Source organism: Acipenser ruthenus, chromosome 17, assembly GCF_902713425.1.
Source record: "Acipenser ruthenus chromosome 17, fAciRut3.2 maternal haplotype, whole genome shotgun sequence".
In the NCBI taxonomy this organism is placed as follows: domain Eukaryota; kingdom Metazoa; phylum Chordata; class Actinopteri; order Acipenseriformes; family Acipenseridae; genus Acipenser; species Acipenser ruthenus.
In genome coordinates, this window is record NC_081205.1 from 28,382,686 (window position 1) to 28,404,042 (window position 21,357).

The 21,357-nt window shown below is 37.7% G+C and overlaps 1 protein-coding gene across 1 annotated transcript in view; it reads left to right on the plus strand.

The window, feature by feature from the left end:
- Window positions 1-5,117: 5,117 nt before the first annotated feature.
- Window positions 5,118-21,357, plus strand: part of LOC117423168 (rho guanine nucleotide exchange factor 26-like) — a 35,902-nt gene continuing 19,662 nt past the window's right edge. The window contains exons 1-7 of the mRNA XM_034038652.3: window positions 5,118-5,545; window positions 6,094-7,274; window positions 7,944-7,983; window positions 9,466-9,611; window positions 12,353-12,409; window positions 12,861-13,021; window positions 20,831-20,983. Coding sequence (XP_033894543.3) covers window positions 6,186-7,274; window positions 7,944-7,983; window positions 9,466-9,611; window positions 12,353-12,409; window positions 12,861-13,021; window positions 20,831-20,983 — 1,646 coding nt within the window. The 5' untranslated portion in view covers window positions 5,118-5,545; window positions 6,094-6,185. The remainder of the gene's footprint in view (window positions 5,546-6,093; window positions 7,275-7,943; window positions 7,984-9,465; window positions 9,612-12,352; window positions 12,410-12,860; window positions 13,022-20,830; window positions 20,984-21,357) is intronic.

A 21,357-nucleotide genomic window follows, 5' to 3' on the forward strand; every position in this document is an offset into this window, starting at 1 on the left:
GTTTACAGTTTCATACGTTTCTATAATCTAAAGTTCATGAAATGCTCCCAGTTCAATCAATATACCATTTATCGATAAAAATAAATAAATAAATAAAAAGAATTACAAAAAAAATAAAATAAAAATCCATCTCTCTGCCCTGGACATTTCATACATTATTTAAAGGTTCTCTCTCAGATTTAAGTTGTTGTTTTCTTGTAATTAACTGAAGCCCATCAATTATTCCGCCATTTTAAAAAATAAAACAAATAAATAAAATATTGTGGCCACAGTTATATGTATCTCTCCATGTGTGTCTAAATGTATAATGTATGTAAGAGTATATTTATTTGATGAGGATCATGGTGTTGTATATGTGTGCTATAACTGTCAATCTAGTCTTTTCTATAATAGAGCTGTTCTGCTTCAGTACCTGTAGTGGATGACAAATATCTTTATTTTTTTGTTCACAAAATCAATAAGCCCTCTGTACTGCACAGGGTCATTTACGTGTGCAACCCTTTGTCTGTACATTGTTCAACAACTAGACAAAAAAGCTGCCTCTTTAGAGAACTGATAATACTGTATCATTTATTTTCACCTGTGAGCTCTCCTAGAAACCCATACTTGTCTAAAAAGACCCTTATATAATTTTTTCATAGTGAAAGCACAGCAAAGTGTAACAGTGGAAACATGTTAAAGTATAGGTAAGCATTGTAAAGAATAGTGAGGTATGGTAAAGAATGTTAATAAACATGACAAAGCAGGGTAAGCTATGGTAAATGAAGAACATAAGAAAGTTTACAAATGAGAGGAGGCCATTTAGCCCATCTTGCTCGTTTGGTTGTTAGTAGCTTATTGATCCCAGAATCTCATCAAGCAGATTCTTGAATGATCCCAGGGTGTCAGCTTCAACAACATTACTGGGGAGTTGGTTCCAGACCCTCACAATTCTCTGTATAAGAAAGTGCCTCCTATTTTCTGTTCTGAATGCCCCTTTATCTAATCTCCATTTGTGACCCGTGGTCCTTGTTTCTTTTTTCAGGTTGAAAAAGTCCCTTGGGTCGACATTGTCTATACTTTTTAGAATTTTGAATGATTGAATCAGATCGCCACGTAGCCTTCTTTGTTCAAGACTGAATAGATTCAGTTCTTTAAGCCTGTCTGCATACGACATGCCTTTTAAACCTGGAATAATTCTGGTCACTCTTCTTTGCACTCTTTCTAGAGCAGCAATATCCTTTTTGTAGTGAGGTGACCAGAAATGAACACAATATTCTAGATGAGGACTTACTAATGCATTGTAAAGTTTTAACATTACTTCCCTTGATTTAAATTCAACACTTTTCACTATATATCCTAGCATCTTGTTGGCATTTTTTATAGCTTCCCCACATTGTCTAGATGAAGACATTTCTGAGTCAACATAAACTCCTAGGTCTTTTTCATAGATGCCTTCTTCAATTTCAGTATCTCCCATATGATATTTATAATGCACATTTTTATTGCCTGCGTGCAATACCTTACACCTTTCTCTATTAAATGTAATTTGCCATGTGTCTGCCCAGTTCTGAATGCTGTCTAGATCATTTTGAATGACCTTTGCTGCTGCAACAGTGTTTGCCACTCCTCCTATTTTTGTGTCGTCTGCAAATTTAACAAGTTTGCTTACTATGTCAGAATCTAAGTCATTAATGTAGATTAGGAATAGCAGAGGACCTAATACTGATCCCTGTGGTACTCCACTGGTTGCCTCGCTCCATTTTGAGGTTTCTCCTCTAATCAGTACTTTCTGTTTTCTACATGTTAACCACTCCCTAATCCATGTGCATGCTTTTCCTTGAATCCCTACTGCATTGAGTTTGAGAATTAATCTTTTATGCAGGACTTTGTCAAAAGCTTTCTCGAAATCTAAATAAACCATGTCATATGCTTTGCAGTTATCCATTGTCGATGTTGCATCCTCAAAAAAATCAAGCAGGTTAGTTAGACACGATCTCCCTTTCCTAAAACCATGCTAACTGTCTCCCAGGATATTGTTACCATATAGGTAATTTTCCATTTTGGATCTTATTATAGTTTCCATAAGTTTACATATAATAGAAGTCAGACTTATTGGTCTGTAGTTACCTGGTTCGGGTTTGTCTCCCTTTTTGTGGATCGGTATTACGTTTGCAATTCTCCAGTCTGTCGGTACAACCCCTGTGTCAAGAGACTGTTGCATGATCTTGGTTAGCGGTTTGTAAATAACTTCTTTCATTTCTTTGAGTACTATTGGGAAGATCTCATTTTGCCCAGGGGATTTGTTTATTTTAAGAGCTCCTAGTCCCTTTAACACTTCTGCCTGTGTTATGCTAGAGTTATTTAATATAGGAACAGGTCTACTTTTGGGATGTAACTGTTTTGTGCCTTTAGTACTACATTTTTTTAAAAAAACAGCCATCCCTTTTCTGTGGATGTTTTCTCTATTTTACTGCTTCTGTTAGTCTCTGTTTCATACCTTCATAGTTTGCCTAAAATTTCTAAAATTGTAAACCTTAGCTTTAGTCATTACTTTTTGGGTTTTAAAAAGCACTTCAAATGATACCATGTTGTGGTCTGAGTGCATAATAATAGGGGCATGCTAAATATGAATGGAATGCATAATATGTGTGTTGTAGTTGGAAGAGTACAGTCCACAGAAATGTTTCTGCTAAAGAGAGGCATGTGGTTAAAATAAGCCACATGCTGTATTACAGTAACAGTGTGGCATTTCCATTTAAAATGATTTCACTTTGGAATGATGTTGTGTGGGTGCACATATACCGCAATACCTATTATTAATCCCCTTGCTGTCCTCAAAAACTACCAAAGCGAATATCACTTGATAATTATTCATGGCATGGAAAGAGCAGGTGATAATACTATTTGCAGGACTGCAAAAGTGTTTTTGTAAAGGACTAAATCCATTTACTCAGGACGCCATGGTGATGTTTGGAAGTGTCTCTTTGGCAACGGCTCAGTGAAATCAACATTTTGGTAATGTTTCGTTGACTGGTGAGGGATAGTGTTAAATACTATTGCAATAGCCTACTTTAAACCATTTAGAACAAACACTGCCATCCATCATCCAGCTGTGACGCGATGTGATGTGAATTCTGAGCTACAACATAAGCAAGAATCACAGAGCCACGGACAGATCTTACAAGTATAATCCTTAGTTCTATAAATAATAGGTTTTTTTGGTCACTGAAAATCATATTGTGTGAAAGACTCCTATGCTTTCTTATTGAGGTATTTCAAGTATGCAGGATGTTCCTCCCTTTAAAGCATGCACATCTGCAGCACCAGCAGCCCATTCCAGTAATATAACCTATTCCATATTCAGAGGTTTTACATCAGCTCTGGTTTGAGGTTGTTCGGGTTGTTGATATTTGGGCTACCTGTTACTGGCTCACTGGTGTGACTCTTATTGTGTGGATTAACCTACAATGATTCGCTCAATACAACAATTAGTCAGTTTGATACGAATGCTTACATGCAATACATAATGATCAATTCCGGGGATGACAAAGTGTGCTGTCCTCATTCCTCTGGTCCAACAAATACACTCTATACAAGCCTTTTTATACCCGACCTGTGGTGACATCATTCTTTCACAATTGCTTCTTTTGTAACTGTTTTCAGTATAACTTGGCACCCTCTTGGTCCTTCTAATAATCACACAATTCATTTTGTAATTTTCCCCATTACAGCAGTGGCACCCTCTTGGACCTTTCTAATAATGATTCATGCATTTGACACACACACACACACACACACACCCTGCTAATAAGATATATCATTGCAAGAGATTACAACACACAGCCATCCTCCATATGTCATACCCTAATAAGGAATATCCTTATTAGTAACTTCCACAAGCTGGCCTTTACATTGAGAACAATTCAAATAGAAGGAAAAGAACATACAGACAAAGCATAACAACATATAAAATAGGAAATTATTACAAAACAACACTTTTTTTTTCTGTTAACATAACCCGAGGCCTACAGATTAGAGTACAGTTCGGTTAGTTTTCAGTCTACTGTGTGCTTTGGGTCTATAACATACTTTATGGAATTCATATTTGTACTTTGAACCCACTACATTTTATAGAGGGGGAAGGCCTGCTGTGAAAAAGCATTGACTTAACAAAGTACTCAAGTATCTTTGGTCTGCGTATAGTGCAATAACCTTAGACTCTGTATAGTGTCACGGGTTAGATGCCTTCCCTCAAATCAGAAGGCTGTATTTTTAATTAGAATAAAAAAATAAAAAAAAGACTGTTTAAACAAATAATTTTTAAGGTGCAATTTAAAAACACCCAAGGATTCAGAGCCCCTAATTCCTTTGGGAAGGGCATTCCACAATCTAGAGGCATAGGAACAGAAGGCCCGATCACCCACAGTTCATAGTCTGGTTTAAAACATCAGTGGACTGCAAATTGTGTCTAGGGGTATAAATAGATAAAAGGTTTACTTTTATTGTTATTGCTAGTAATAATTAGGAATACAGTAATAAGTATATAACTGGCCATTTAACAGTCTGTTGGGATTTAACAGTCTTTCTTAATTTAAAGAGCAGGCGCACTAGCAGGAGGGGGCGACCTGACACATGTCTCTGAAAGCTGCTTGGTCAGTGTGTTTTATATTTACAACTACAGCTCCGTTTTATAGTTTAGCAACATACCAAGGTTTTTTTTTTCTGTGGAATTCTCCATTCAGTTGAAAAACCTTTACTACAAGGTAAAGGGACGTTTTACAAAAATGTCAGCTACCAGCAATCAGGCCACTGCTAAACCCGTCCATTGTTGCCTGCATCTTTTCCTGAATCGGTTACATAATCAAGAGACTCGAATGAGACAGTCCCGGTTACCTGCAATAACTAAGCGCATGTATAGCAAGGGCCAGGTTCCTGGCACCGGGTCAAGGTAGTTCTAATAACCAGGATTCAAGACGGGTAAACCCATGCTATCTACTTTGGTTAAATTTATTTTCGAACGGTTCAGATACCTCTTCCCATAGTAAAATGTTTTTATTATTATAGCTTTACTTGTAAGTTACGCATACGTCCACAAGATGGCACACTTTCCCCTAACAATTCTGTTGCATAACCGAAAACCTTCATAAAAGAAACTCCACTAAACTTTTCAATATGTTAACTTTGGAGACGGGTTTTCAAATTTTTGTTACCCATTATTTCATTTCTTGCGTTTCTTTTTTTTGGGGGGGTCTGTTTAATCCCTTCTTCTTTTAATGTACGTGATATGTATTGCATCACTTAAACTTGGCTGGCTTCTGTTTCTAGGTTTTCGCGTCTCCTCCCACTAATCCTGACCGAATACAGAAGTTTGTTATCACAGGGCGCTGTAGGAAAGGTAGCACAGCTTCAGCTTCGTTTAGAGAAGTAATTGGATTTTTTAAAACTATTATTGTTACTCTAATCGCATCCACACAGACACACAGTGCAGGGATGGATATATCGACAGATCTGAGATAAGTACAAGAAATGACGTGTTGTAAACAAAAAAGTGGCAATGGTACCGGTAAGTACAGCAATGCATTTGGAACACTCTTAATTTGCAACATAAATAGCTGTTTTAAACAAACAAACTGCCGGTATGTTTCCAAGTGATAGTAGACAAGCCAGTTTGTCGGACTTGTCTGAAAAACTGAAGTTTGCATAGGATTGTGTGGTTCTTCGTTGTAGGACTGCAGTGTCTTGTAAGAGCACCGCGCATTTAACTCAGCTTATATTGCGTAGTGACATGGGTATTGATATGCATTTAAACCAGGTTTAGAAGCTTTCTCTTTCTCTTTAAGTTGTTCACTTAAAAGCTTGCATTTTGCTCTTTGCTGTGTAGTTTGGCTGGTCAGCTTTTATAAATTATTGCCCTTATTGTGATCACAGGGAATCTCGAAGACTCATAAGGTTGGTGGCTATAATCTTATAACAGTCGACCAAAAATGAATCATATTTAAATCTATACAACTACACAATGCCGTTTACGGTTAACATTGTAAACAAATATGTTATTGGAATCTTTTGAGAGAGACAGCATGTATATTATTGTGTGATATTTTCTTTACCTAGTTTCAACAGTAACCAGTGGACTTTTAATTCATGGCCATTTTACTTTTGGATTGCTATATGGCTTTCTCTGCTAATCACTGAGAAAATACATTATGGAAGGGGGGAATGATGTGGATGTATCTAACAGTAACATCATGCCTCTTTGGAAAAGAAGATCTGCAAACTATGCTGGCTCAAGAGAACCCAGTAAACCTAAAGCCAGGCCCCTCAGTTACCAGATCGACGGGGTCATGATGACTGATTTCCCTGTAGAGGATAGATGTGCTTTTACCTTGAAGCAGCCAGCAGAAAAGGTAGTCGCCTCCCCAGGGGGTACAACGGTTCTGAAGCATGTAATGAACAAGCCCACCCGGGCAGCTCGTGTGGTTCGCAGCATAAGCATTGGGCGTTTATCCAATGGAAAGTTTTCTTTCCCTAAGCGGAAATCACAGGACCAAAAACAAGTGGATAAACAACCGCCACAGACTTTGGAAATTAATAAAAACAGTGACATCGGGTCTTCCTCTAATGAGAAAACTCCGTCCCCTGATAACAAAAGAGATTTGCAGAGAAGGATCTCCAGCCCCCCGACGACCCTGACAAAAGAAAGTGACCAGATTGTTTTTAGCTCAGGTCCAGAAGACTTGCCTGCAAGGACAGCTCATACACCATCCAATAATAATGACATTGCATTCCAGCAGGCACCTCAGTTTCTTGAAAACGTGGGGAAAACTTCAGCGACTTCCCCGGATGAAAAAGTAGTACTCCAAAGACAGCTCTCAACTCCCTCACAGAGCTCAGACAAAACCCCAACGGTAATATTAAGCACCAACAGCCCTGCAGCCTTAAAGATAGGAATGCAACAGGTCATACCCAAAGCACTGGCTTCAAACGTGATCAAGAGCAACCAGAATCTCTTGGACCCCAATAAGAGAACTCAGCGTTCCCGCAGCACGGTCGAGACCAGCAGCAGCTCTTTTTTCCCTGTGGGAGATGCTGAGCAGGAGACAGACTCAGAGTTAGACAGCCCTGGGACCCTGAAGCGAGGGCTGAGGACCACTTCCTACCGAAGAGCAGTTGTCAGCGGGATCGACTTTGAAGGTGCTTCCCCTAAAGGGAAAAAGGAAAAGAGACTGTCGAATCCCATCCTGAGATCTGTGGAGGAGGACAAGGAGAAAGGTTCCAGTTTGGGAAGGGGCAAAGTAAGTGTCAGATATCACCTTGCTGCACATCACCTTGATAAGAATGTTTAAGAGCTAGCCAGTGCAAAACCAGTTTGACTGAATTTGCACCAGAGAGTGATGGTTTTTATAATAGAAATAGCCCGGAATAAAGATACAACTGAGCTGTCTTGCTCCATGTGCAATTCAAGTTAAAGTGCAGACTAATTAGTATTGGAAGTAATTATTAGTTAACTTTAAATTTAGCAAATTTGTTGATTACAAGGTCCCAGTATGCTTGCATTTATGATTTTGCTCGATTCAGTTGCTGTGGGCATGCTTTATAGCAGAACAGTACTTTGTCCTGCCTGTTGAATACCTTTGAAAATAGTACAGTAAATGCTATATGATACATTTCTTTTGATATTGGTATTTCAGTTAATATTTAAACTGAACTAGCTGAATTTAATTGCTGTCAAAGGATTTGGCGACATCTGTGGACATACTGGTAAGTGTGAAAACTGGGACCAAACTGTGACTAGCAAATGGGCAGTAAGCCTGGATTCTGAGGTGTCAAGGTCCTGTTTATAGAACCACTAAACTGAAGTAACGCTCACAATAAACTGAGAATTGCAGAGGTTGCCTTTGAGAGTGACCGTTTACATGTGTAACTCCTGATTTATTTTGTTTGTCTTGTTTCATAAATTAAAGAAGACGGGATTACCTGCGCAGGGAACTTTCGATAGTGAAGGTACGTGATGCCACTTATTGCAGTAAAATGACTCTGTTTGACATGATGATACATCCATCATATCTAAGATAAATCTTTATCATTACACCCCTACCTATGATTAATGAACCAGAGATGCTTAGTGCATCCATCTCCTCGGAACTATCTAACTTTTCATTTGGTTTTCAGAAATAAACAGATGTTTATCTCTTTTCCTATTAAAAACTAAATACTTTGAAAATATTGCCTCATACTGTACATTCTAAATTAATTTCAATGCTAAAGAATTCTCATTGGAGGGCACACACAGTTTAAGGTAATGCTGTTCAGGGTTATGTGATAGGAACAAATTGTGCTAGTCACTACAGTGCCTGTGAATGATAGCAAGCACCCAACAGGAGGTCCGCTTTATATACCGAGCATCAAAAGAAACTTATCACTATTTTAACACATTTATTTTTGAAAAAAAAATAAGGTATATAAATGATGGACATTGACAAAATGTTTTTGGTTTCTTTTTAATCACTCGATCATTCATCCTTGACCATGACACGCTTGAGTGATTATGACTGAAGCATATGCACTTAATCGCCTAGTTAGTGATACAATTGATTGGACACTGGATATGGAGTGATTTCAGCTGTTGAATTGCAAGCTTGAATAAAAGCAATAAAGAAAATCCCAGAAAAAAACAGTATGCTACGTCTGTCAAGAGCAGCGCCTTCGTGCAATTTCAAACCTGTTGAGAAGGTATAACCAGACACACTCTGTCAATGACAGGCCACGAACTGGGAGACCAAGAGTCACAACACCTGCCCAAGATCGACAGATCATTTTGCAGCATCTTCGTGATGTCGATTGTTAATCAGCACAATAAAAAGTCACTGCACCTGCTCTAAAACAGAGTTTGTCATTTTTCAATCACATCTAGTGAATTTTATCCAAATATAAGTGATATGTTTCTTTTGATGCTCAAATATAAGTGATACGTTTCTTTTGATGCCCAAATATAAGTGATAGGTTTCTTTTGATGCTCAGTATATTAAAAAGAGATTATTAACACTTCAATAGAGAGTGAGAGAGCCTGAAAGAGGCTGGTATTGGTTACAACAGAGGATGTGAAGCGAAGCAAAATACACACAAGACTAAAACAATGAGCATTCGAATAAGAAAAAGTTGAGAGTGAATTTTCTTTCTATCCATAAATGAATATATTTTAATTCTGTGAATGTGTGTTTTTTTATTTATTTAATGAAAATAAAAATGGTCTGAATTTCCCGTAGTTTATTAATACTTTTAAATGTATTTTAATGAATGTTGATGATGTTGAATACAAAAAGAACACAGTATACACAATCAGCATTTATACATACTTACTGAAAACTTAAAGTTTAGTTAAAATGAAGTGTACAGAAAAGGTGGCATTTTATTCGATTTCATGCTCATTCTTGGGTAGTAGTTCCTCAGTTATCAGTCGTCACATGTATTTTTGCAATGTTACAGAAGACGCGGTGCTGTATCAAAACTATAAGGAAAAAGCTCTGCATAACGACTCCGATGAGGATGCTGAACCCAAGGAGCAAAAATCTAACGAAAGGGTCGTTGTTCAATACAAGCCATTGCGATCCACTTGGGGTCAGCTGTCTGTGGTAAGTGACTGCAAATACTGTACTAGTAATTTATACATGTCTTGTAATATACCTTGCAGATTCTGATTGGACTGTGATCATTCCCACTTAGGAAACTGATAGCGGCTTTGTGTTTGTGAATGCATTGAGTTCATGTACTAATATATTACCAGGAAAACCCTGTGCTGTGTACGCAGTTGGTAACATGCTGGCCTCTCACCTTGGAGAGTGGCTACTGAACTATTGAATTGGACACAGTCACTTTACAGTGGGCAAGCCTTGTATTTTTAACATAGTGGAAACACAGCTGCATCAGCTTTCTGTTGTCTGTGTCCTGACATTATTTATAAACACTCAGGATCCACTGTGGCTCAAGTATATACACATTGTTTACGGTTTCTATTCTAAAAATTGAGCAGGAATCTTCCATAATAATGTTAGCATGCTTTAGTATTTACCTATTCATTAGGAAGGGCTCCAAACTAACTCCAAAGAGATCATGTTTACTAGCTTTACGGATATTCTATCTAGAGACAAATCTCGCAGTGTGAGAATCCCTCATTACCTAAAGTGAGCGACAGAAGTGCTTCATCACCTTCCCGTTAAAATAAAGAAATGCAACACTTTAGGAACACGTTTGCATATAAAAACAAAGAGACAAATCGGAAACCAGACACATGGGAAGATAGTCAGCAAATGTGTATATTCTCCTCTGTGTACATTTGTGAAAGGGCTTTATTGAGCTTTGATGATGAAATGGGAATTCCACCCACGCTGGCGTGAACTGTTCTGGTATGGGCAGTGGATATCTCAGTTTTGAGCCTATGCTTTTGATTTACACATCACATGTGGACCTGGTTAAGCAGGCATCTACTGTAGCATTTGTGGAATGCTCCCAGACATGTAAACTAGTAGGATCAGCTGATACACTCTAGGCAGTTTTGTTGGGTTGAAGACTATTAATAGACAGAGCTGTGTTAGTTTACTGTTAATATTTCACATCGCTGTTAGTATGTGGACTCCCTTTCTTCAGGTGCTGGTGTGGTAAACTGTAGTGTATGAAGACTATCAAAAGCATTCTTTCTACCTTGCTCAGAATCTGGGTGGAACTCTTTTTACCCGGATGAGTGGGACATTCTTATCTTAAAATCTAAACCACGTGCTGCCCATTTTATTTTATATGAAGATTTCAGTTCAGTTTGGTAAGAAGCAAAAATAGGGCACAAGGAAGAGGGCTTTCCTTGAGTCGTCAAGTTAAGTTTGTGGTTAAAAAACAAATGTTTGTGTGTGTAGAGAAGCCATATGTAAGTTACAAGATCTCATACCCTGTAACACTGCTTTGAGAAAATGTGTGTCAATGGAATTGTAATACATTTTCTCCAAGTGGTGTGAGGGGGAGTTCTGGTTGCCGAGGTGACTAGCTTAGGGGCGTGTCTTTGGATGTTGTAGCTAACAAGATATTTTAATAAGTCTATTAAAAACGTAAGAACATAAAAAAAAATGATAGCAGGACATTTGGCCCATCTAAGCTCATCCGGTTCCTGGTAGCTCATTGATCTCAAAACTGTCAAGTTGGGTCTGCCACTTTCATTCAGTATATTGGTTGAATGTCCAGATTTTATGTTATAATAATTATGTATTTTCATTTTGAAACCTGTTATCTGGCACTGCATTACATGAAAGAAAGCCACGCTTTATGGAAGTGTTGTGTTTCCTTGGTCATTTCACCTGGAGAGGGAAATTCACCCCTTGAAAGTGACGCAGCAACATCAGCTGTCTTGCTCCCCAAACCTGCTGGCTGTGTGATTTTACTTTTCCTTAGTCTAAAATCTACAGCCAGGTCTTCCAAAATCAAATACTGACTTTTCAAAAAGACGTATGCTTCCACTTCTTGGATAAAGGACTGTACAGGTACATCTTTCTGCTGATGATTCTGTTTTAATAATAGACCTGTTTAATTACGGGGACATATTGACTAATTCAACCTAAAAAATCATACACTGAGTAAAAGGTGACTATGCGAACCAAGGTACTTTTCACATTAGCAGCGTGTGGATAATGGAGTATGTGTGTAGGTGTTGAGTGGAATAATGGTCAATATGAAAACGCACTTCAACTCCAGGCCACAGCGCTTTTAGAAATGATCCCTAATAAATTACAGTCCTAAATTATCGAGAAAGATTTATTTATTTATTTATTTAAGTGGAGCAAAATAATAAACCTACCGCACTTTAGCGTCTCTAACCTGTCGCCCTTACATAATTGTTAAAACTTTAAAAGTGCTGCTAGCAAGTATAAAAGCCAATACAAATCATGCTTTGTATTGTTTGTGGTAGTAAAGTCTGAGTTATGGGACACGGTAGACTAGAGCCAGCTTAGTCTTTTTCAGCTCCATACACAAAACATAATCTTTATAATTCTTGCACAATATATATATATTCTTGCACAATATATATATATATATATAATAAGCTTCTCCCTATACTTACTGCCTTTGATAATTTAATCTGCAAATGAAGCACTACCGCTCAAAATGATTTCTATTGATACAGATCCTGTTACATCCTGCCTCTTACAAGCCACAGCTGTTTGTACCTTATCCATTGTGGTTGCTTACTTTCAGTTAAAGAAAATCTGCAGTGTGGTTGCATTTTGGCATAAAGGATACCAGGTTTTTTTTTAAACCATTGTTTCCCATCCATTTTCTAAGACCTACAGTTAGAGGGGTTAAATCAAAAATATGTTTTTCCTTTGTATTTCAGGTCAGAAAGAGTGGAATATGTCAACAGTTAAGCCAGGAAGAGAGGAAGAGACAGGAGGTACTGGAACATTTTATTTTTTCCTTTAGCTGTGCAGCTGTGGTCCAGAATACACGCTGGGTAGCTTACAGCACACTCCTGCAGATAAATACTAGGAGTAAATCCAGCTAAATCCTTAAGCTCATGCCCACTTGGCTTCAAATACAGAAACTATGCCAATGGAGTTTTTGCTTTAGGGAGTTTCCTCTAGGGTGAAGACTGTAGCTCATAAGGGTGTGTGTGTGGGCAGACAGAAGGGACATTTTAAAGCCTTAACTCTACCTCATAATTTACCTCACAGTTTTAAAATAAAAATTTAGGTTTACATTTTTTTGAGGGATTTTGTAAACAAATGTTTAGCTCCAATTGATGTTGGCGATATGAAAGTACAGTCAATCCATTTTATTAAAGCTTATCTTAAAGATAAACGCATGTAATTAAAAATTAAATGTGTGTTTTATTGTCATTTCAGACCATTTTTGAAGTGATTTCATCAGAGCACTCCTACCTGCACAGTCTCGAGATTTTGATTCGGTTGTTTAAGAACTCCAGTGAACTGAACGAAACGATGACCAAAACTGAAAATCATCACCTCTTCTCCAACATCGCCGATGTCTATGAGGCAAGCAAAAAGTATGTTCTTTTCTTTTATCTCCAGTCTCTTGTGATTTTCATCCACTTCTGCATTTATGCATATTTTTTTTTGTCTCTTCTTTTGGTGCTTGGATTAAGTGTAGAATTTAAACTTTGAAGCCCACTCAACCTGCAGCCATGCTTTACAAAATAACTAATCATTGCCAAATTAGAAAAGAAAATGGAGCAAACTGAAGCAGGCAATGCAATTATCGGTATTCCCTTACAGTCTACCTAGAAATTCACTGGCACAATATAAAAAGAAAGTCAGTGTGTTGTGTTATTTCGTAGCTAGTAATTATGAAATACATTTTCTTCAAGTTTTTAACATCTTGTCACATGTGTTTTTTTGTTTTGTTTTGTTTTGTTTCATTAACACAAACTACCATAAATGACTATATCATTAACTTAAAAAGTGAATTTGTTTGACCCTTGGGTCATTATTTGTCCACAATTGTATAAACTGGAAACAATCTGTAGCTGGTATAATATATTGGCCAATTTAAAGAAAGCAAATATTTGGATTATTGATCTTTCAGAGCTACCGACCTCACAGAATACAATTAGAGTGGCTATTGGACCAGCTGCCTTGTTTCAGTGTTATGGCTCCTGTACCATTTTCCCATGTCTCTGGGTGTGTGTGAAACTCTTCTATTGCCTACAGAATTGTTTCTGCGCCATGTAACACAGGAGCTTGGGAAAGCGTTAGGACAGAGCAGAGCACTGACAGACACAGGCCAGTGCTACTTCTGTTCACACCGGTTTTAGCTCAGACAAGCCTGCAGAACCTAAAGTTGCAGTGTCCCAAATGTTACATTTTACACTGGAATCGAATTCCCGGGAGCCTGTTTACTTAGCCTTTTGAGCATTACATGTTATTGACAGCCCAGTTTGTTTACTTTCACCAAATGTAGTTTTACTGCCCACTGCTTCTCTCTTTATACAAGCAACATATTCAAGCTATGCATGAAGGAAGAAAAATGTGAATTAAAAAAAAAAAAAAAAAAATCCAAATTCTGTTGCTGCTAGGCTGTGCAGTTTTAAACACGTTTTTGATTGGTTGGAAATTTCCATAAGTTGCAGGAGAAAATTTGATTCCTGCAACAACACATTACAATGGTGTGTTCCAACATGCCCAATAGACACTGGGCACATCACATGGATTGGGAATGTTCAAAAATAGGAAGCTACAGTATATTCTGAAACTATTATCTATGATTGAAGTCTGGTAGCCTGTTTCTCAGGGTTGAATGCATTTACAGTATGTAGCAATGCTCGTGCTTGTCTCGCTGACTGCATGCCTGAACTCTTTCAGTCCTGAATTATTTGTGTCGAGCTGAAGAAGGAATGCCTTTATTGAGTATACTTGAGAACATTTTTTTTTTGTTACATATATTTATACACAACATCAGACTGGGACCTAGGAGTCCTGTGAGGTTCCAGCGTGATTTCCGACAGCATGTGTTAACATATGGTGCTGGACTGAAAGGGTTAAAGAAAAGTGTTTGTTCTCAGCTTTGGATATGTTATTGTGTTGTTAGGCTCTTGGAAGAGACTGATGATTGGGTTGTGGGAACAGAATTTCCCTGAACACTGCCAGTTTCATTACTGCAGATGTGCCAAAGTTTTTCTCCTGCAGCATCTCTTACTAATGAATCAAGTTGCTTTGTTGTTCTCTCTCTATCGCGGTCTCTGTTGCTTTCATTAGCAGTCATGATGACATGCAGGTTTCCTCAAAACCTTAATGGTAGCTTGTGTCTTTGCTCAAATGAAATGACAACAGTCTATAATGTTCTGTATGCTCCCCATAAAAAAAACATCTGTTTGTATGTTTGCCATAAAATGGAAACAAGGAAAGCTGTTGCATCCAACAGTGTGCATTATTGTGTTGGGATCAGGAGCATTAATTAACCAGTGATACTGTATGAGGGGCATTCTGTGACTTGCTGTCAGTGTACCAAAGAACTGGCATTTCGACTCAGGTCTGGCAGTCTGTACATTGTTCACCAACACTAGTTTGAACTAACAAAGGTTGAAGTCTGTGCCAGGTTCCCATCCCGTTGTAACTGTTAAATTCAAAATTGCTAGACTTGCATCAAGAATTTAATAGAAAGCCTTTGGTATGATGTGTGCTTTATTTACATTCCCTGTAAATAAAAAGAACACTTCATGACAATACCGATTAAAGTGTTTTGTAACCAATATGTTTTTACCCCTTTTTTTATTAAATATGAATACTATTTATTATGAATCAATATGTAATATTTGAAGTCTACGAATGTGACCATGCTTCCTATGGTCAAATCTATACTGACATTGTAGTTTACCAGTTGGAGTCCATAGAGACACACTTTGCCGCACTCTTAAAACATGACCACTATTTTGTATCAAAAAATGTATTGGTTTTATTTGTTAAAACATTTCAAAAGAAAACAAACAAACAGAGCAACGCGTTTCGAGACTCAACGTGTCTTCATCAGGGCCAGCGTTATTATCCTTTATATATATATATATATATATATATATTTTCAAGGGGACATTTTTTATGTGAATGTAACATTTGGGAGAGCCCCCACAAAACACCCATTGTTTAAGCAACATAACAGACAGCAGCATTCCAGACAGTCTTTCAGAGCTCCTCACAGCTCACTGCTGTCAATAGAAAAGGAAAAGATCCAGTGAATCTTTTTATATGCAGTTTTTTCCACCGACTGTATGGGGCCTTTGTTCAGCCCCACGGAAGACTTGCTCCTCCAGCAGTGAAATGGTAAATGGCTTTGAAGGACAAGTGAAACAGTGTAACTGCAGCCAGATCATTTTTTTTTTTTCTGATGTTTTCTTGTTTCTGGGGTTTTTAGTTACAAACTTCACTAGAGTTTAATATCAGGGCTTGACAAGAATAGGCAGTTCTTCTGATGATAAGCTTGCATGTTCATCGTTGAGGAATTATACATTAATATGACTGGAATACAAGAAAGAGCAGAACCACAGGCAACTAGTGCCAGGGGAGAGAAAATATACGAAGCAAGGTAAAAAAAATAAAAAAAATAGTAGCACATCATAGTATTCTAAAAAGTAAATGTAATATCTGATGTTTTTTGAGACATTTAATAAGAGAATTCTGTTGCTGAAAGTGGGCAAAGTGAAACTGAAAAATCCATTCTTGTCTAACCTGCGTAAAGCTTACCTGGGTGTGGCAGAAGTAAACACCCGCAGACAGCTGATCTACAAGCACTTGTCATGCAGCATCTCTGTATTCGCAACCAGCTAAGCGTTCTGTAGTCTTTTATTGGCGTTGTGCCCCGTTGAGTTGCTATTGCTCATGACTGTAATTGGACAAAAACACCAAGATGTTATTTATGCATTTCAGAACATATGTCATGTCTTTAAATCCAGGGTACACACTTTGTTTGCATAGCTGCATCCTTTTGTGTGCTCACGGCAACTTGTTAAACAGGGTAAGTGTCGTCAGGTAAAAGGTCGGACAGGCATAAGGAAACTGAACCTGTGAAAGCCAATTAAAACCACATTGCTGTTATTTACTGTAGAACACATGAAAGCAATGCACTGCTTTGCAAAACAATGCTGGCAATTCAAGGTTGGATAAATAAATTAACATGAAACATCCATTGAGTCAGAGTTTGCACCACAGCGACTTATAATGGGATGAGTGCAGCCTATTCTATTCAACTGTGTGTGATATACGTACGTGATATGTCTGCAGGTGCTTCCACAATGTCTTTACCACTAGGGATGAAAGTAATAAGAATATAAAACCATTGCTGTTTTCAGGTCTGGATGAAATTAAAATACCACAGCAGAGGACATTTACAATGACTACCTATACAGACTAAACTAATCTTGGACAAATTCATGATGTGTTGTGTTAGATGAACTTGTTAATATTTGTATTTAGAACTCCTAATTTATGTTGAATAGTTATGAAGACTGTCTATGCAAGTATACATTAGAGAAAGTATTTTAATGTATTTCTGTAGGTAATATTGTCGCAGTGCTTTAGGTTTATCACTGGACCCATAAAGGGGTCATTGAAAAACAAATGTCCCCAAAAGTGTTGCCTTTTCACTCTAGTTGACAGGACACTGGTCCATTATGTGAATTCTCTGACCAAGCAGTAGCACTGCTTGGAAATTAAAAACTAATGTTAACCATCAGACAAAACCGGTGCAATATCCAAATCATGCCAAGTTTTCAGTCTGTTTGCTTCAAAGAAGTGCAGATCCTTCCCGCCCTTCATACCTCCCATGTTTGCTGGCATGCTGCATTGTCAAGCTGTCCGTACTGGAATATTTCCAGGCTGGGTAATATCATCCCTATGATGAAGGATACGACTTCCTTTCATGTTTTTCCAGTTGAAAATAACTTTAAACTCCACTTTCTTAGCCTAATAAATAAATAAGCCCCATTAGAAAATTATTTGTGATGGATATGTATGAAAGCCCAGCATTTTAACATGCTGTTTAGCCTAATATTGAACAAATATTATGGCAAATAGTTCAGTCTCCCACAGTAAAATGCTTTTTGTTATAATATAATGTTTTTATTGTATGTTTTAATAACATTGCCTGTGTCTAATCTGGTATTTTGTGTGCACTAAAGACACATTTTAATGACATTTGTTTTGTTGAATACTAATAGTTCTGCGGTCTATCTACTTAAATGTATGGTTATTTTTTACCGATTAAAAGTGAACTGGTTGTTCACAGTAAAAGTTATTTGAGTAGACTTTAGCATTAAGAGAAGATATGGGAATGGAGCTGTTGGCAGACTTCCCAGGAAAAGATATTTCTGATTCGTGCCTGCAGCTTTGTGCAAACTTAATCGCTGCAGAAAGCTTGTTGTGTGCATTTCAATAAACCACGTCATTTGATTGCGTTGTTCCCGATAAGTAAAGTTCAGAATGATAAAACACTCTTATCTGTTTTAAATGATTTTTAAAAAGTGTGTTTATCAAAAAGCATTTGGAGGGAAAGTAATAACTACGCCAAATGAAGACCATAGATGTTAAGGGCGAATGTTTGTATTCCAAAAACACTGTATGAAAAAAGTCCTATAGTGTTATGGTGAATTTCTACACAGTAGTACTAATTGCTACATAGTATGCATCGTATATTACTGATAGATCATTCGTGGACTGTCAGCATTGATTAGGATAGATTACTGTCTGTTTGGTTATGATTCAGTGTGCTATATGACTAGCCACATGGTACAGCTTTGACATTGTGATTTTAATCTCAAGGAACCCGGTGAGACAAAAAGTATTAATAAATCCAGTACTTAATGTAGGCTCAATGCTTATTAGTTGTAGTTTCTATTTAACCTGTATAGGGAGGAACTAAATATTTCTAAATCGCAACTTGCCTTATAGATGTCAGGAGTTGTCATTTAGCAACTAAATGGTGTCATCTAAAATGTTGAAAAGGGGAAATAAATAATACCAACAAAAATAAAAAAAATAAAAATCTTTTCTCATGTGTTTCGTAACTCTCGTCACTACAGATTTGGGGTAGTTGCAATCCTTCCCCTCGCAGTCAGTGCCCTGCTACTGAAAGCAATGTGCAGAGGCTTGATCGCATGTTCACATTTCAAGGCCACTGCTTTTTTTTTTCATCTTTTTTTCTCACACATGAAAACTATGGCTATTGAATCTCATGAATGAACTGCTGTAAAAACAGTGTTTTCTATGTGTATCTCAAAGGCTGTTGTATCTAACAAGTTTTTCAATCTGTTTGATATTTGAATTGTTTTCCAATATTGTCAGGAAACAAACCCATTTTTAGCTTTCCTTTCCTTTTTTCATACAACACTGCTGAAGGTTTCATCTTTGACTCAGTCAGTATCAGCAGTATTTATGGTAACGCCCATAGGAACAGTGCTCTGGTTCTTTCGGTTTGCTTTGGGTCGTTCTCCTTCTGCATTACTTGATAAAAGCATTGTTTGTGTGGGTGTTCCCGTAAGTACGGTTTATATTTATTCACGGTACTTGCCTCCTTAAATTGGGCTAGCTGGTTTTAAGGTTGGGCTCATCAAATAAACACACGCAGAAGAGACTTTCGCCAACTGTGGCACTCCATGCAAAAGAAATTCCAACAGCCAGCATGTTCCAATATGTAACGTGTTACAGTATGTAGTGTGTTACAGTATACAGCGTGTTCCAGTATGTCGCATGTTCCAGTATGTCGCATGTTCCAGTATGTCGCATGTTCCAGTATATAGCATGTTCCAGTATGAAGCATGTTACAGTATGTAGCATGTTACAGTATGTAGCATGCTGGATCTGCCTGCAGAATAGGTATCAAGCTTATACTTTACCACACCCCTGTGCAGTAGCAATTTCTTGTCTTGTCTTTTTTTAGATCTTTCTTGCTTTCAGTCGATATAACTGGAAATTTGGCTTTTCTAACGTACTATGCGTGTTGCACTACAGTACGTCCTACAAAGTTCATAGGGTTCAAGGTGGACTTAATAATATTTAGGTACTGATTTGCTGGTGAACTTATTTGAATCTGCACAGCTCTGTGTTGCTCAGTATTTTGTGATTTCCAGTGTTTCTATAAATTAGTTTGTTATTCCTGATAATGGCTGTCTTTGTGCTGCTAGTTGGTTCAAGTGGCAACGTTTTTAAAGCAGCATGTATCCCTGCTTGGAGATGGAAATGAGCCAGGTTTGTGTACATTGATGGATTACTGCTGTTTTAAAAAAAAAACTCTAGGGATTTAATTTCTTTATTCAGACTAATAATACTGCTAAACTGCATGAAGATCAAAATACCACAGAAAACGCTCTACAGTGTAGCACATTCATTATACAGTACTAGCCCTGTACTGTAATATTTGATACACCAAGATCAGTACTGATCAGGATCAGTGGATTTAGGTACTGATTTTGTAAACCTTTTCAATATGAAATAAAAGTAAAATAAAAACACTAACGGACCTATTTTGATCTTGTTATCAGAATATGATAGACTTCTGCTTGGGATAAAGTCAGGCTCTCACGGACGTGTGTAGAGTGATATCCTGAAAACAGGAACGAGAGGGCTGGGAGCAGCTGTTGGAGATGATTGAAACTCCCCTGAGATATTAGTAGTCAGAGCTTGGAGGTACAGGCTCACAAACACAAAACAGGATTTTAGTCTTTCAAGGTTTCATACATGTGTTGAATGATGAGGCACTCGGGAAGAGTGTAATGTCACAAAACAGGCATGAACAAAACCAAAAACTGTTTCTTTTAATAAGAAACTAACTGGGAGCAATAGATGGAGGGGAGGTCAAGGTAGAGATGGAGGTCTGAGTGGATTGAAATAAGACAGGAAAGCTGCCTAGATGTGTAAGAGAGTCCCCAGAACAAGTGAGAGGACAATGTATTTCCTCCAGTTAAAGAGATGCCTTCCCAGCCCTTCTGAGTCATAGGGGATTTTCATAGAAGAGGAAAACTCCAAACAGTGTACTAACTGTGATTTAACTTCATTAAATGCTGTGATAAGCCTCGAGACAGACTGTCAGGTTAATGTAGTGTCGCAGAGTCAACCGCTTTTCAAGTAGGTGACAGTTTGTTTTGTTTAGTTTTTTCTCATAGTTGACTGTAACTTGAGCCCTCAGACTTAACCTAGTGTTTATTTAAATAATAGAACGCTGTGGCTATTTCCCTGAGCAGAATAACCGTCCTCTTCTCAAGTCCTTTACTTCATAGTCTTTTATGGTCAGGGTTGTAAAATGTGCTTCTCGTGTTACTCAGGTTATACTTTGAACTGTTAAACTGTTTCTCCTCCTTCCTGTGTTTGTTTAGGTTTTTTAAAGAGCTGGAGGACAGGCATCAGGAGAACATTGTCATCGATGATGTCAGTGATATTGTTGAAAAGCATGCCATGTCAACCTTTGACCCCTATGTGAAGTACTGCTCCAATGAAGTTTACCAGCAGCGGACACTCCAGAAGCTTTTGTGAGTGAAATCGGAATTCGAATGTAGCCTACTAATACAGCATCATCTAATACTGTAGTGTGGGTGTCTATTCTGGGGCGGAAGAAGTTTTTCTTTTAATTTTACGATCCTAAAAAAAGACAATGCATGAGCATGGTTTAGTTTTATTAAAGGCTAACATTTGTCTTAAATCATAGAGAGATATGTGGGCACACTTCCTGTGGTAGAGTATCTTGAAGTAAAGTAGCGTTTGGAAATGTAGATTATCAGCTATATCTATCTAGTCTAGATCAGCTGTCACCAGCCATTAATCACAGGCATAATTTCCTCTGGCTCAATTCTATCCAGTGGAGTTCTAAAAAAGATCTATTGAATAAAACTGTTCCCTGTCCCTA